Below are 14964 nucleotides of genomic sequence, written 5' to 3'. Positions count from 1 at the left end.
AAGAAAGGGGGAGGCACGAAGGAGGAAGAGAGAAAAAGAGTGGGAGAGGGGGGGAGGGGAGGAGGACGGGAGGGAAAAGGAACCAAGGGAAGTAGGAAGGAAGCAAGCAAGCTCAGTCTCTGAAAGCTTGTAACAGCAAATACGAATGTGCTGAGTGAATTACGGAGCAGTACATCTTCATCCTTTATGCCCATTTTGTCCCAAAGTATAACGAATAACAACAGCAACAAAAAAATTACTCTTCCAGAATTCCGAGCTTTGAAACACTAAGAAGTTGGGCAGACATAATAGCCCTAGTGCACCGTATTTTTTCATCTATCTTTAAAAGTTATCTGACAGGAACACAACCCTTACCCCTACCACCACAACCACCTTTGAGAAAATCATGCAGATTTGGGGGTATCTGGAAACAAGGATACAGTCCAGTGCTCGTTCTACTTAATTATTGCAGTGTGTATGTACCCAGGAGCCTGAGGTCAAAAGGAAACTTTGAACACAAAAAGAGCAGGAATTAGTTCAGCCTCTCTTTTTATTACACGCGTGCACGTGCGTGCATGTAGTGTATACACATGCGCACAAGAGAGAAGGAAATAGAAAATGGAATTTCTGAATACTGGGAATCTTAGGTGCTAGCAGCTTTATGTATTTGCCTGCTTATATAGAATGGAGCACTGGGTGTTATACGCAAACAATGAATCATGGAACACTACATCAAAAACTAATGATGTAATGTATGGTGATTAACATAATTAAAAAAAAAGAAAAGAAAGAGGGAAATGTATAAACCTGGAAAAACAAAAATGGAGTGGCTTTCCTCGGATAAAAGGGTAGAAACTTGGAATATTAGAAGATGCTTTTGCAGAATGCAAAGACTTGCTGTCTCTGAATTTTTACAAGAGAATTTGTCTTATTTCCTCCTGAATTCTACTGAGAACTCGGCAATAAAATTTATGTAACTTAGCCAGAACAATTTATCTTTCCATCTCTGTTATAGCTCACCATCTTTAACAAAGTCTATTTTTTCCCATTATGTCACCTCTGCACTGATTTTTCTCATTTAAACAAGAACACACCTGATTAAGGAGCAGATGTCTTGTCCCTGGGTGGTTGTTTTATTTTTTTACTTAACTACTGTATTGCACAAACGAGACTAAATTTGCTAATGAGGTAACTGCTCTTCAGTTACCTAAAACTAAAGTTAGATAACTGTACTGGTCTTTTCCACTTGTTACAAAGCCAAGTGTCATATTCCATATACTGAAACCAAAATCATGCCGTTACCAAAACCAGCTAAGAGATTTACAGGAAAAAGCTCTGGTCTTCAACAAAGAAATCCTTACCAGCTGACTAACCCTTGGAAAGATCCCTTAACTGCTCCCACGCTCAGGTTCTTAATATGTGACACAAATTTGATCATACTGACCTCTCAGGTTTGCTATGGAGGTAGGGCTACACTGGGCTATGCTTGCCATGCAATAATTCAACAGTAATATAATACTGTAATTAAATTCGCATGGTTTAAAGTAATGATTTCAACTTGGACCCAAGAAAAGAATGACTCTTCTTCTCCTAAAGGAGTTAAAAACTCCCACAGGCATGGCTCTCAAAACACACAGGGAGATCACTTTAAAGAATCCAGTGCTGGGATCCATTACAGCATTCATTCATTCATTCACTCACTCATTCATTTAACTATCATCTATCTCTCTCTCCACTGTCAATACTACCTGTTTGACCAAGTCTTTGATCTCCATAAGTCTTTTATTATTATTACTATTGTTGTTGTTGTTTTCAGTTATTGCATTTGGAGAGCAGGGGAGTTGCAGCTCTGCAGAGCTGTTCTTACCTCTAAGTTTATTAATCAGCTGGTCTTCAGAGAGAACAGTTTAGGAATAAATATTTTCTAAATTAAGAGAAAATAAAGCATGCAAAAGTTAAAGAACGTAAGAGAAATAAATATGCAAGCAAAAGCAAAGAAGTATTTATGATGTGAAATTTTTTTCAAGAAGCAAAACTGCACTGTCTCATAGCAAGAAAAAAAAAAGGAAGAAACAAGACAGATACCCTGAGGCTGTATAAACTATACAAAATAGAGATCTGACCATTATAAAATTTAAAAATTGGTTGTAGAATAACAAGGTGGCAAAGCCAAGTGCCTACTGCATTATGAAAACATATATGGTGGTCTGAAAGGTGAAACATAAGCTTACAAGTCAAAAAGGAAGTTCCAATACCAGAGATATAAAAAGTATATATAATTCCCTGATTGTAGTACTGACACACATGGCCTCCTCTGGGTTACTACTGGGAAGAGTTGGGAACTATATTGCCATCATAGGAAGAAAGCATCTATTAATGCAAGAGAAGAGGGCCAGGTAGTCATCCTCCCCATTGCCTTGAGGACCAGAGAAACTGAGGTCGGCACCTGCTCTTCATCCAACCCTCTACTACCCCTCTGCCTTCACCTCTTCAAAACAAAGTAAGGTGTCTCTTAGCCATAAAATATCTGTGCTGAAATGTACTAGGTATCTAGGTACCACAGAGGGAGAGTCACTGTCCTACATACGCAAGCTTTTTAACCAAAATAAAGATTGATACTTGAAAATTTATTTCGGTTTTAAAATGAACTGATGGTGTCTTATAAATAAATATTTGAGAATTTTTTTAAAAAACCACATATAAGACAAATGATGTTATTTATATAATCAAATATTTGAGGATATCAAATAATTTAAACACATGCATCTTATTGATTTGAAGTTTAAGTAGGAAGAGTAGCTCTTGATTTTATTTCCCTTAAACACGAAAACGTTTTAAAGGTTAAGAAGAAAATGCTTCAAAATATAATTTAGATTTTGCTGAACACAAAGCTTTTAAGAAATGTGTTTGAAGTTTAATGAATCCTGAAATTTTCTCCACTCCTCAGAAGAAATAGTTGAGTCAATGCTAACAGAAAGCAATCCCTTCCAAGAGCACCATGCAGATAAATGTTAGAGTCTTAGAAATAATCATCTTAGTGTACAAAATGATACCAGGTCCTTATAATCTGTCATCATAGCTTACCCCCTTAAGACAAGGGAAGGCGTTTGAGTGTGCAAAACAGAGGGATAAGAGACAAGGTAACACGCTGTTATCCATCTGTGAGATTTATGCCGGCAGAAGGAAATGGAGCTTGGGGAGAACCAGTCCAGAGGTAGACATGCATCACTGACCGAAAATGATTTAGGGGGCAGGATGGAAAATGATCAACGGACAGGATGGCGAGATCTTTCTGACAGATATATTACTAAAGGTATAGAACCACTCGTGCACTCTTTAAACTTGAATTTCTTCATTATGCATAGCAAAACCCAAAATGCCTCATCGCATTAAAGATTTGTCCTGCAGGGCTTAAATGGTGCTGTAGAAAGAGTGTCTTTACAGGTTTATGTACGATGTTTTGACGGCTGTACAATTATTTGTGGCTTATGAGAATGCACTTTTAAACTAGTCCAGAAAGTTGACCTTTTGGAGCTCATTTTGTGCGTCTGTGTGTTTTGAAATAACTTCTTTGTACCCTGTTTCCTTAGTTAATTGTAATGTTGGTCCACTGCAGTAATAAAATGGTTATATATTGAGTATCTGGGATGGACCACTCTGCAGTGTTATATTATAACTGTTTATAACTTTGTAATGCCTTCATAAATGTGATTCATTACACTAATAAACATGCAAGACAACTGCAGCATCTTGCTATTTCTTTGCCCAAATTGCTTTGGCCTTGATATTCAGACATGCCTTTCACCTCCACCTTGAACAGGATCTTAGAACGTCTATGATTTGATTTCACAGACTTATTTTAGTTTATATTTTCCCCAATATTATAGAATCTCATAAAAGAGTAGATTATAATAGGATGTGTTAGAATTGCTTGTAATTAAAGAAAAATATCCCTTATGGGAGAATATGGCAATTATCAAAAGGTGAGAAAGCAGGACCTCTAGTTTTAAAAGCTTTAAAAAAACAGAAATTATTTATACTGCAGGCAAGACGATTAGTGAATTACTTGCTTTTCAATAAACAAACGGTGTTGGGAGAGACCAGGTCAAATAGAGAACAGTTTTCCTCTACTTCTAGTGCAGATAGAAATTAAAGAAATGAAATCAAATTGTAGTGGAGTTTTTAGTGACAGAGGGAAGAAAAGCATAGTTTCCACTTTCAGTGTTTATGATTACTTGTACTATTAAAAGCACTACATAAAAAGATACTCTGTAAATATTCTGTGGAGATCTTTTTTTTTTTAAGATTTTATTTATTTATTTGAGAGAGAGAGAATGAGAGATAGAGAGCACGAGAGGGAAGAGGGTCAGAGGGAGAAGGAGACTCCCTGCTGAGCAGGGAGCCCGATGCGGGACTCGATCCCGGGACTCCAGGATCGTGACCTGAGCCGAAGGCAGTCGCTTAACCAACTGAGCCACCCAGGCACCCTCTCTCGTTTCTATCAATCTCAAATTCAGGGTTTGTACCATACTTCTTATATTCATAGTTGCCACGTGGGTTCCTTCCTACTCATAGGGACTACCATAAATCCAACTGTCAGATGTCTGACATTTTCTATTTATAAAATAACAACAATAAAACTTACCTTGCATAGTTTTCCTGAGAGGTAAATTAAGTTTGTTGAGATAAAGTGTATACAGCTGGAATACAGCAAATGCTCTAATCATTGGTTCTTTCCTCCTTAGGCTCCCAATCACTAACACAGACTATAAGCTTTAATGACATACCTTTACCAGTACAACTGACCTCACTTAGTCATTGTCAATGGCTAAAGTACACTACAGCCCTCTGAACTTGAATATTAGGTCATTTGGTCACTACTACGGTTTGTTTGGTCCTTCTAATTTCAGCTGTCCTTAGTTTTCTCAAATGCTTCCCTATAAGCCTGCCACTTAGGTGTCAGCGGGCAATACAACTGAATCAGGCTGGGCTAAAGTAACATTCTATAATAATAAAAACAGGTACAAAGTTCTGAGTCCAATTAGGATGTGAAAGAATGAGGAAGACTGACATGACATGAAATGATAAAAGAAACTCTGCAGGCTAAAAAGCAGTAACATCCGTTGGTGTTGTGGTGTTGCACCATTTATAATTATAATGATATTATAAAAATAGCAAAGAGGAGGGGATGCTAAATGAAACTGTATTGGGGTAAGATTTTTACACAGTGAGTGAAATTACATTAAATTACTTCAAGACAGACTATGTTTGCTTAAGCGTACATATTCTCATCTATAGAGCAACCATTGGCAAATAGGTAAGTGAATAGACAGAACCTAAAAAAAAGAGATATAAAATAAAATACTTAAAAAGACATGATTAATGCAAAAGCAAGCAGGTGGGAATCTCAAGAACAAAGAAGAAACTGGACAGATACAAACAAATAACCAGATGGTAGGCTTAAACTAAAGAATACCAATATTTAACATTAAATGTAAATGGATTAAATATTCCAATTAGGAAGCAGATATTTTGAGAATCAGTTATTTTAAAAAGGCAATCAAGAAAGAACTACCTATACTGTATTTATAAGACACATACCTGAAATTTAACAATACAAATAAGAAGATACGGATAGGCTCAAAGTATGCAATAAGATATATTATGAAAACACAAATCTGATATTTTTATTAGAAAAAGTAGTTACCAGACAAAAATTACTGCACATAAAGAAAGAACTACCTATAATGATAAGGTGCCAAACCATCAGAGTCATGAATATGCTAAATTTGCAGAGATCTAATTGTAGAGTTTCAAAGCACGTGAAGCAAAAACCAGTGACTGTAAACGGAAAAAAGACATATGCACAATCATATTTGAATATCTTAATACTTTCCTCTTAGTACTTGATAGAATAAGTAGATAAGAAGCATATAAAAAATCTGAATCATACTATCACCCAACTTAACCTAATAAAAATATATACAGCACTATACTTAGTTGCAGAACATACATCATTTTCAAGTGTACATGTAACATACATCAAGGCACACACTAAGGCAGGTCCTGGATGTCTCAATATATTTCAAAGAATTTAAATCATAAAGCATATCTAAGCATAAGAAAAAATTAGAAATCAAGAATAAAAAAACTGAAAAATTCTCACTCATTTGTAAATTAAGAAATCTAAGTCTACATGAACCTGTAGTCAAAACAGACAGACAAAAGAAATTAGAAAATATTTTGAGGTAAATGGAAATGAAAGCACAACAAAAAATTTATGGGATGCGGATATAGTGATGATTATTTTTAAAAGGTTTATATTAGAAAATCAGTATCTAGGGGCACCTGTGTGGCTCAGTAGGTTAAATGTCTAACTCTTGGTTTCGGCTCGGGTCATGATCTCAAGGTCGGGGGATCGAACCCCGCGTGGGGCTCCACACTCAGTATGGAGTCTGCTTGAGATTCTCTCCCACTGACCGTACCCGCCCCCCATGCCCTCTCTCGAATAAATAAATCTTTAAAAAAAAGAAAAAAGAAAAAATACCTAAAATTAGTAATATAAGCTAGGAATTGACAAACTCTTTTCTTAAGGACAAATAGTTTAGACCTATGGATGATGGTCTATATAACAACTATGCAACTCTGCCATTGTATAAATAATATAAAAACATACATCTGGCCTGTGGGCTGGAATCCGTGGACCATGATCTAAGCTTACATATAAAGAAGTTAGGAAAGGGGGAAAAAAATGAGAGAGAGAGAAGCAAACAAATCCATTGGAAGTTGAAGGGAATACCAATGAGTAGAAAATAAAAAATAATTGAGTAAATCAACAAAACCCAAAATGTGGTTCTTTACAATAATGTAATTGGTAAACCTGGCAAAATGATCCAGAAAGAGAGAGAAAATACAAAATACCAATATCAGAAATGAAAAATAGATCACTACTACAGATCCTACAGTCACTGAAAACAAAACTATGTAAGTATTAGGAATAACTTTTCAGCAACAAATTAACAATGTAGATAAAATTAAAGTTATTGGACCCCCCAAAAAGAGCTTAGCAAAATCAACACAAAAGAAGTAGGAACTAATTAAATTTGTAATAGAAAACTTTCCTCACAAAGATAACTATGGGCACATAGATAACCACAGTATCTCCTATTAATACTATTAAATAATAGTATTAATGGCAATAAATAATGCCAATATTATACAAACTTTCTCAGAAAGGGGAGGTGGGGACCAGAACACTACTCAAGTCATTTTATGAAGTCAAAATGACACAAAAAGCAAAACTGGCCAAGGACATTTGAGGGGAAAAAAGTTTACAGACCAGTGCCCCGTATCAATATAGAAAATCCCTTACAAAATCTTAGCAAATCAAATTTAGCAATACAAAAAACAAGACAATAAATCATGGCTGGTGGAGTGTATCCAGATATGTAAGTGTGATTTGACATTCAAGTATCAATAAGTATGATTTATCACACTAATAAAGGGAGATCAATTATGCTATCATCTCAATGGGTATAGAAAAAGTCATTTGACAAAATCTAATATCTATCTGTAACCTATAGTTCAGCCATCCAGCAAGAGAAGGAAACTTCTTGAATGTGATGAGAACCTGTGAAAAATCTACAACTAACATGTTTAATGGTGAACATGAATACTTTTTTGCCCTAAGCCTAAAATGAGAATGACATAAAGATGTCTATTTTCATCACTTCTATTGACTTTTGTGCCAAGTAGGTTAAAAAGACAAAGTATAAAATTTGAGAAAGGAGAAATAAAACTCCACTTGCAAAAAACATGACTGTGATAAAGTTCTGAAGAAATCTACAAAAACATTAAATCCAGCAAGTGAATTCAGAAAGGCCTCAGGATAGAAGGTCAGCACACAAAATTCGATCGGAATGCAGCAGCAACAAAAACGGGAGAAAATAAAATTAAAAATCAGTGTCACGGGTCTGCACCCGGTGCGCTGGTGGCACCCGCCGTTTACGACGGGCCGGAAAGTAGTGGCCGCAGCTATCGCCGGGTGGGATGGGGCCGAGCCAAGCCACTATGGGGAAAATTGCGCTGCAGCTCAAAGCCACGCTGGAGAATGTCACCAACCTCCGCCCTTTGGGTGAGGACTTCCGGTGGTACCTCAAGATGAAATGTGGCAACTGTGGTGAGATTTCAGAGAAGTGGCAGTATATTCGGCTGATGGACAGTGTGGCACTGAAGGGAGGTCGTGGCAGCGCCTCCATGGTCCAGAAGTGCAAGCTGTGTGCGAGGGAAAACTCCATCGAGATTTTGAGCAGCACCATCAAATCTTACAATGCTGAAGACAATGAGAAGTTCAAGACAATCGTAGAATTTGAATGCCGAGGCTTTGAACCAGTTGATTTCCAGCCCCAGGCTGGGTTTGCTGCTGAGGGTGTGGAATCGGGGACAGTCTTCAGTGATATTAATCTGCAGGAGAAGGACTGGACTGACTATGACGAAAAGGCTCAGGAATCTGTGGGAATCTACGAGGTCACCCACCAGTTTGTGAAGTGCTGAACCTTCTTCATGCGCACTTGCCTCTAAGAACTGAGAAGGGACAACGTGCCCCGAGCAGCAGAGCCCACTGAGGCACTTCCCCTCATCCTTTGTCTCCTGGAAGCTATCCAAGCCCTCATCGCCTGCATGCTGGGCTCTGTCACAGCTTCCCAAACCCCACCAATAAAGCCCCTGTTTGTTTGTGCTGCAAAAAAAAAAAAAAATCAGTGTCACAGAAAAATATAAACCACTTACGAACTAAATTAGGAACATGTGTAAGAACTCTGCACTAAAATCTACATAACATTGCTGAGAGAGTGTAAAAAACAAAGTAAAAAGAGAAACGTTTTTGTTTATGTGTAGGAGGAAGTAGTATTTTGAACATGGAAATTTCACGTTAATTGTTTTATAAAATAAATGCTTTATCAGTATCGGTCAAAATGCTCTCAGGTTTGGTGGGGTTTGGGGGGATGGGGACAAGCTAATACTAACATATGATAATATAAAGGATCTAAATTGTCAAAACTTTCCTGAAAAACATGTATAATATTAGAGGAATTAAATGACCTGATTTTAAGTCTTATTATGACACTTAAGTTTTAATGAGTGTGGTATTAGCATAAATATAAGCAAATGGAACAAAAGAACACGAGAAAGAGTTCAGAAAGGGATTCACACAAATATGGTCAACTACTTGACAAAAGAGTCCAAGTAATCATTTCATGAGGAACTCATGCCTCACACCATATACAAAAAATAGCTCAAAAGCAACTGATAAATTATTGAACACTACATCTGAAACTAATGATGTACTATAAGGTGGCTATTTGAATTGCAATTAAAAAAAGGGAAAAAAATTAGCTCAGCATGGACTGCAGACCTAAACATAAAACCCAAAAATATAAAGCTCCTGGAAACAAGGAGGGAAGTATCTTGGCAACACTGATGTAAACAGATAAAGACTTCTTAAATAAACCCGCAAAATGCTAATCTTAAAAGAAGAGGCAGTTAATAATTTAGACTTCATCAAAATTAAAAACTTTGGCTCATCAAGAAGGTAAGCCATTTACCGGGATGTGCTTCCAGGGATTATCTCCACTAACAACTGGTTATGTTTGGGTTTTCCCAGTCACAAAGACAAGAGACACACAATCTACTTGGTAGATAATATCAGGAAACATTAGAAAGAGAGTAGGGAAGGGAGACAAGAAAGTAACAAAGTCAATAATAGCTGTGTCCTAGAGAAAGCAATAGCTCAGCTCATTCCCACTGGAATACACCGGGACAGAGTTTAAAATACCCCTTAGAGATTTCCCAACTGAGTGACGGACCCTGTGCTGTTCATCCTCTGACAATGGCACTCACTGGCTGAAAAGTGTTCCCCAGGATATTAACTCCTGGCACCTCCTTTCTTGAACTGTGCAGGTTCCCTCCACCAGAAAAGGCGCTCAGGAAAAGAGGTGTGGAGGGTTTCAGCAAGAATCCCTGAGCAGTAGACATCAATAACAAGGGGATACAGTCTCAGCACTAACAAAATCTGATACATATATTCCTGAAAATATTTCGCTAACAGCCATTTTAGGACTAAAATTTCCGGTAAGGCATGAGATGGAAGCAGAGTTCAGAATCCAAGGGTATGAGGCCTCACGGGCTGAGGTTTGAAGATTCATCTAGGGGAGTTGGCTGTTAACTCTGTTCCTTCCACCTCAAAGCCTCTCCTGCACACCTTTCCTTCTCTCAGCTAATTCCTATCTATTATTCAGAACTCACTTTACAAATCCTCCCTGCTCTTTTCACAGCACATCATGCCCCTGTAAAAAGCACACTTTAACACCTTAGACATGGCCTTGCTAGCATCCTTCCCAATTTAAATTACATAAATAATAACATAGCTTAGTTTTGTCTCACACTAAAATATTAGCCCCATAAATGTGGGGACTGTTTATAGTTTGCATTAAGGGACCGTTAACACTTAACAGTATTTCTAAAACAGAGTAGGCATACAACACATATTTGTTTAGCTGATGCATTAATAAATTGACTAAGAACTATAGAATTTTTTCGATTACCTAGGGACTGGTTTCTCTTATAAACTATGAAAAATAGACAACTATCCAAGGAGATCTACAATAGCCAGACAACAGAAACTTGTCCAGGGAAAGAATATACACCATCAAAAAGTCCATCTTAACATCTGACAAAGAGAATCTAATAAGAAATGCATGGGCAGGGATAAAACACACGCAAACACATAGAAAAATCTACCGATGTTAAACTATACACATAAGGAGTTTATTTGAATAAATAAACTGATACAACAACTACAAAACATTAGAAGAGAGGTGTGTGAGATCCTCAGTACACATAAAATATACTATTCAAAACTTGGAACAAGAGCACTTGGCATGACACTAGATAGAGTAAACCCTAAAGACTCCACTAAAGACCATTAGAACTAATAAATGAATTCAGTAAAGTTGTAAGACACAAAAATCAATACACAGACATTTGTTATGTTTCTATACCCTAAAATGAACTGGCAGAAAGAGAACTTAAGAAAACAATTCCACTTACAATTGCATCGAAAACAATAAAATATCTAGGAATAAATTTAACCAAGGAGGTGAAAATTTTAAATCATTGATGAAATAAGCAAAGATGACAAAAACAAATGGAAAGATACACCACGCTCATGGATTAAAAGAATTGATATTGCTAAGATGTCCACATTATACATTCAACGCAGGCTCTAGCTAAATACCAACCGTATTTTTCATAGAATGACAACAAATAATGCTAAGATTTGTGTGGAACCCCAGAAGACCTTGAATATGTAAGGCTATCTTCAGGAAAGGAAAAAAAAAAAAAGCTGGAAGTATCCCAATCCCGGATTTCAAACCATACCACAAAGATATGGTAATTAAAACAGTATGGTACTGGCACAGAGATAGACACACAGATCAAAAGAACTAAACGCAGAGTCCAGATATGCTTATATGGTCATTAATCTACAACAAAAAAAGCAAGAATATACAATGGGGGAAAAGAGGCTCTTCAATAGATGGTCTTGGAAACACTGGATAGCTTCTGCAAAAGAATGAAACTGGGCCACCTTCTTTTAAACTCAAAATGAATTAAAGACCTAAATGTAAGACCTAAACCATAAAACTTCTAAAACAACAACAACAACATAAGCAGTAATCTCTTAGACATCAACCTTAGAATATTTTCCTGCTATGTCTCCCCAAACAAAGGAACAGAAGCAAAAACCACCGGTTGGGACTACATCCAACTAAAAAGCTTCTCCACAGCAAAGGAAATCATTCGTCAACAAGACAAAAAGGGAAAAGTTATTTGCAAATGACATATCCAATAAGGGGTTAATATCCAAGCTATATAAAGAACTCATACAACTAAACACCAGAAAAACAAAAGATTTCAAAAATATTAACATTATTCTCATCACAAGTTGAACATATTCTTGTGTTAAACATGTGAATTCTTATCAATTTTTACTATTAAAAAAATCCTCAAAAATATTTATGACCTTCTATACACATACATTTCAAAGATGATATCTTAACAATATTTAAGAATACGAATTTTGTATTTTTAAATTTTTGAATATTAATGATACATTTCCCTTTGAAAAACTATTCTATTTATATTGTAGAAGAATATTTCCCACAACCTTGCCAATGCTTGTTATCATTAATCCTCTTTTGTGCCAATTTAATGAGAAAATAAAACTTTACTTCTAAGTTGTGTTTTCTTGATTAATAAGGACACTGATACGCTTGAATGTATTTTTACTTCTTGAATTACTTGATCCTACTTCTTCCTCTTTTTCTAATAAGTGAGGTATCTATGTCTTATCACCTTCTTTAAGGTCTTTATGTATTTCTGATACAAACATTTTCATACAATATATAGAATGAACTTTGTGTTTGCTTATTTTCCACTCTGTCCCTTGTTTATAAACTTTCTAAAGTGACTTTTGTTTTGAGGAAACACCATACTTAATTAAGCACATGCATCAGGGTCAGATTTTATGTGGACAGACCCTGGCTCTATCACTTGCTACCTGTGTGACCATGTACAAACTCCTTAACTCTGAGTCTCAGTCTTCTCCATTTTCTAAAATGGGTGTGGTAGTATTGGCTACCTCAGATTTCATGAGGATCAAATGATTAGCCATTATTATTTTGGTTTTGTTTTTATTGTTCTGAAGCCTTTTTATTCTTATTTATCTCTTGATTAGTAAGGCCCATCTCACAACAAATTGAAGGAGAAATGTGGATTGCTGTTGATTTTTATTTACTTTCTAATTTTTTTTTACATTATCTATAGGGATCCACATACTATCTACACAATGAAAATAATTAAAACCCAGAGACAGCTTTTTTCAAACAAGAATCAACCATCTGTGTGCCTGTTTCAATGAACCAGAGTCACAGACCACAGTGTTTGCCTTTCCTTTGATAGCACACAGGTCACTACTGTGTCCAGCTCCAAGTCTGTGTAGAAGTGTTGAAAACAGAATCTTTAGATAAATAATCCACAGAGCATTTCACACACTGACAGGTGGTCCGTAGACGTTTGTCAGCCATTTAAAATCCAAACTGCTTTTATTTACTGTGGCACAAAACTAGAGTCTAGGAAGCCAAATGCCAAGTGAAGGAATGGGTGACCACTAAGGATATTAAACACACAGCAATGATTTAAAAAAAGAAAAAAGTGGAGGAGCGCCTAGTCAGTTAAACATCTGACTCCTAATTTTGGCTCATGTTGTGATCTCAGGGTTGTGAGATCGAGCCTGACACGGGCTCCACACTCAGCGTGGAGCCTGCTTAAGACTCTCTCCCTCTCTCTCTGCCCCTTCCCTCTGCGCTCGCACTTGCCCTCTCTCAAATAAAAATAAATAAATCTTTAAAAAAAAGCAGGTAGGAGCGGAAAAGAATAAAAGTAAAATGACACGAAAAGAAACAACAAATCCTTGCCCCTTTCAACTCAATTTGTTGGACAGGGTTACTGAATGCCTTTTCTATAGTCCCTCTCACAGTCTTTATAAAACATGTTTTGAGGCTTTCTGTCCAAGTCACCCTTTTACGGATATGCTAGACATGGCCAGTGTCGCCCTTGACCTAAACAGAATGATCCAGACATGGTAGTGGCCAGAACAAAGTGGATGTCTGCCTCTGTCTGTACATTAAATTTTTACACCTGCTGGCCAGATTGTATGAACTCTGAGAAGGCGCCTCAGAGTTTCTATATTTCTGCCTCATAGTGAGGTTGCAATCATTTTAACTCCATAGCTATAGCCTAAGAAATACAATTCAGGTAAGTTCAGGTATTCCTTATATATACTTATGTTTTTTTAACATTTTTAAAATTTAAAAATTAAAAATTAAAAAATGTTTAATTTTACACATATCAACTTTAAAATGTATCTCTGAGTTTAATTAGAACCTATCAAGTTAATTCAACTCTAGGTAATAATCCTGCATTTTCCATATCCACTAAATGAAAAAAGCCTTTTACTTCTTACGTGTCACTTACTATCTTTAATTAATTACCTCCATATTTATTTACTTGCTAGAGACTCTACAAGGTGAGGTAATTCACACAGAATAAATAGCAATGCTAGTGATTGAACTGAGGTCTATCTGATTCAAAAAATCCTTTCTCTTCCAGTATACTGTACAGGTTCAGTGTGGTAGAATACTACCTCCTCCTCCCAACATTATTCTTTTTTTCAGATCATTATCTGAGTTATTTATAAACTAGGCAAGCATGGCAGTATCAAGGACAGAGCTCTGTGGCATGCCACCAGAGAACTCTTCTTTTTTTTGGGCTGGCAAAGACCCATTAGTCAGTACTTTGATAAGAGTAATTCCGCTGGCCACAAGCTGACCTAATTTTGCCAAAGCCCAACCCATATATCATCATCATGTGTACAAGAATACCATGAGAGACCTTGTCAAAAACTTGCTGGAACATGAAACATGATGTCTACCTGCAGCATTTCCAAAATTCTGTTACAGTTGAGAATGTGGGTCACCACCGTTTAAGAGAATGTCCTTGTGTTCGTCCTTCAAGACTGTCAAAGCCCTTACAATGTCAGTGTCCATGGTGACTCTGAAAGACAGCATGTCTGCTATCACATCCTTTGACAGAGAATCTCCCCCTTTTTGAAAGCATGTACTAGATCTATTATAAGACAAATATCCTATGTTGTATACTTTGCTCAATAACTGGCTCATCCATCAGTTTCAGTTTGAAATCTCTGATACAAAGTGAATTGCAGTTAGTTTGGTCTAACTTCATATATCATTGATGACCTGAGATAAATATAAACATATGCAAACACACATATATGTGAGTCTCTCTCTCTCTCTCTCTCTCTCACACACACACACACACACACACACACACACACACACACACACACAC

General features: G+C 36.6%; 1 protein-coding gene across 2 annotated transcripts; it reads left to right on the top strand.

Annotated features, from left to right (window-relative positions):
• Window positions 1–7971: 7971 nt before the first annotated feature.
• Window positions 7972–8714, top strand: LOC112815191 (CXXC motif containing zinc binding protein-like). 2 transcript variants are annotated; one of them, XM_025860999.2, is made up of 2 exons: window positions 7972–8388; window positions 8455–8714. In XM_025860999.2, the coding sequence occupies exons 1-2, from the start codon at window positions 8029–8031 to the stop codon at window positions 8530–8532; spliced, it is 438 nt and encodes a 145-aa protein (XP_025716784.1). In that variant the 5' UTR covers window positions 7972–8028; the 3' UTR covers window positions 8533–8714. The 2 variants fall into 2 exon arrangements, with proteins under 2 accessions (XP_025716784.1, XP_025716783.1); XM_025860998.2 differs by having other exon boundaries at window positions 7975–8714.
• Window positions 8715–14964: the final 6250 nt, after the last annotated feature.

Source organism: Callorhinus ursinus, unplaced genomic scaffold, assembly GCF_003265705.2.
Source record: "Callorhinus ursinus isolate GAN/ISIS: 27379988/994484 unplaced genomic scaffold, GSC_fseal_2.0 scaffold30, whole genome shotgun sequence".
Classification (NCBI taxonomy): Eukaryota; Metazoa; Chordata; class Mammalia; order Carnivora; family Otariidae; genus Callorhinus; species Callorhinus ursinus.
This window is presented reverse-complemented; position numbering and strand designations above follow the sequence as displayed.

Excerpts from the sequence above, each read along its gene's own strand:
- LOC112815191 (XM_025860998.2), top strand. The coding sequence starts at position 8,029 with ATGGGGCCGAGCCAAGCCACTATGGGGAAAATTGCGCTGCAGCTCAAA.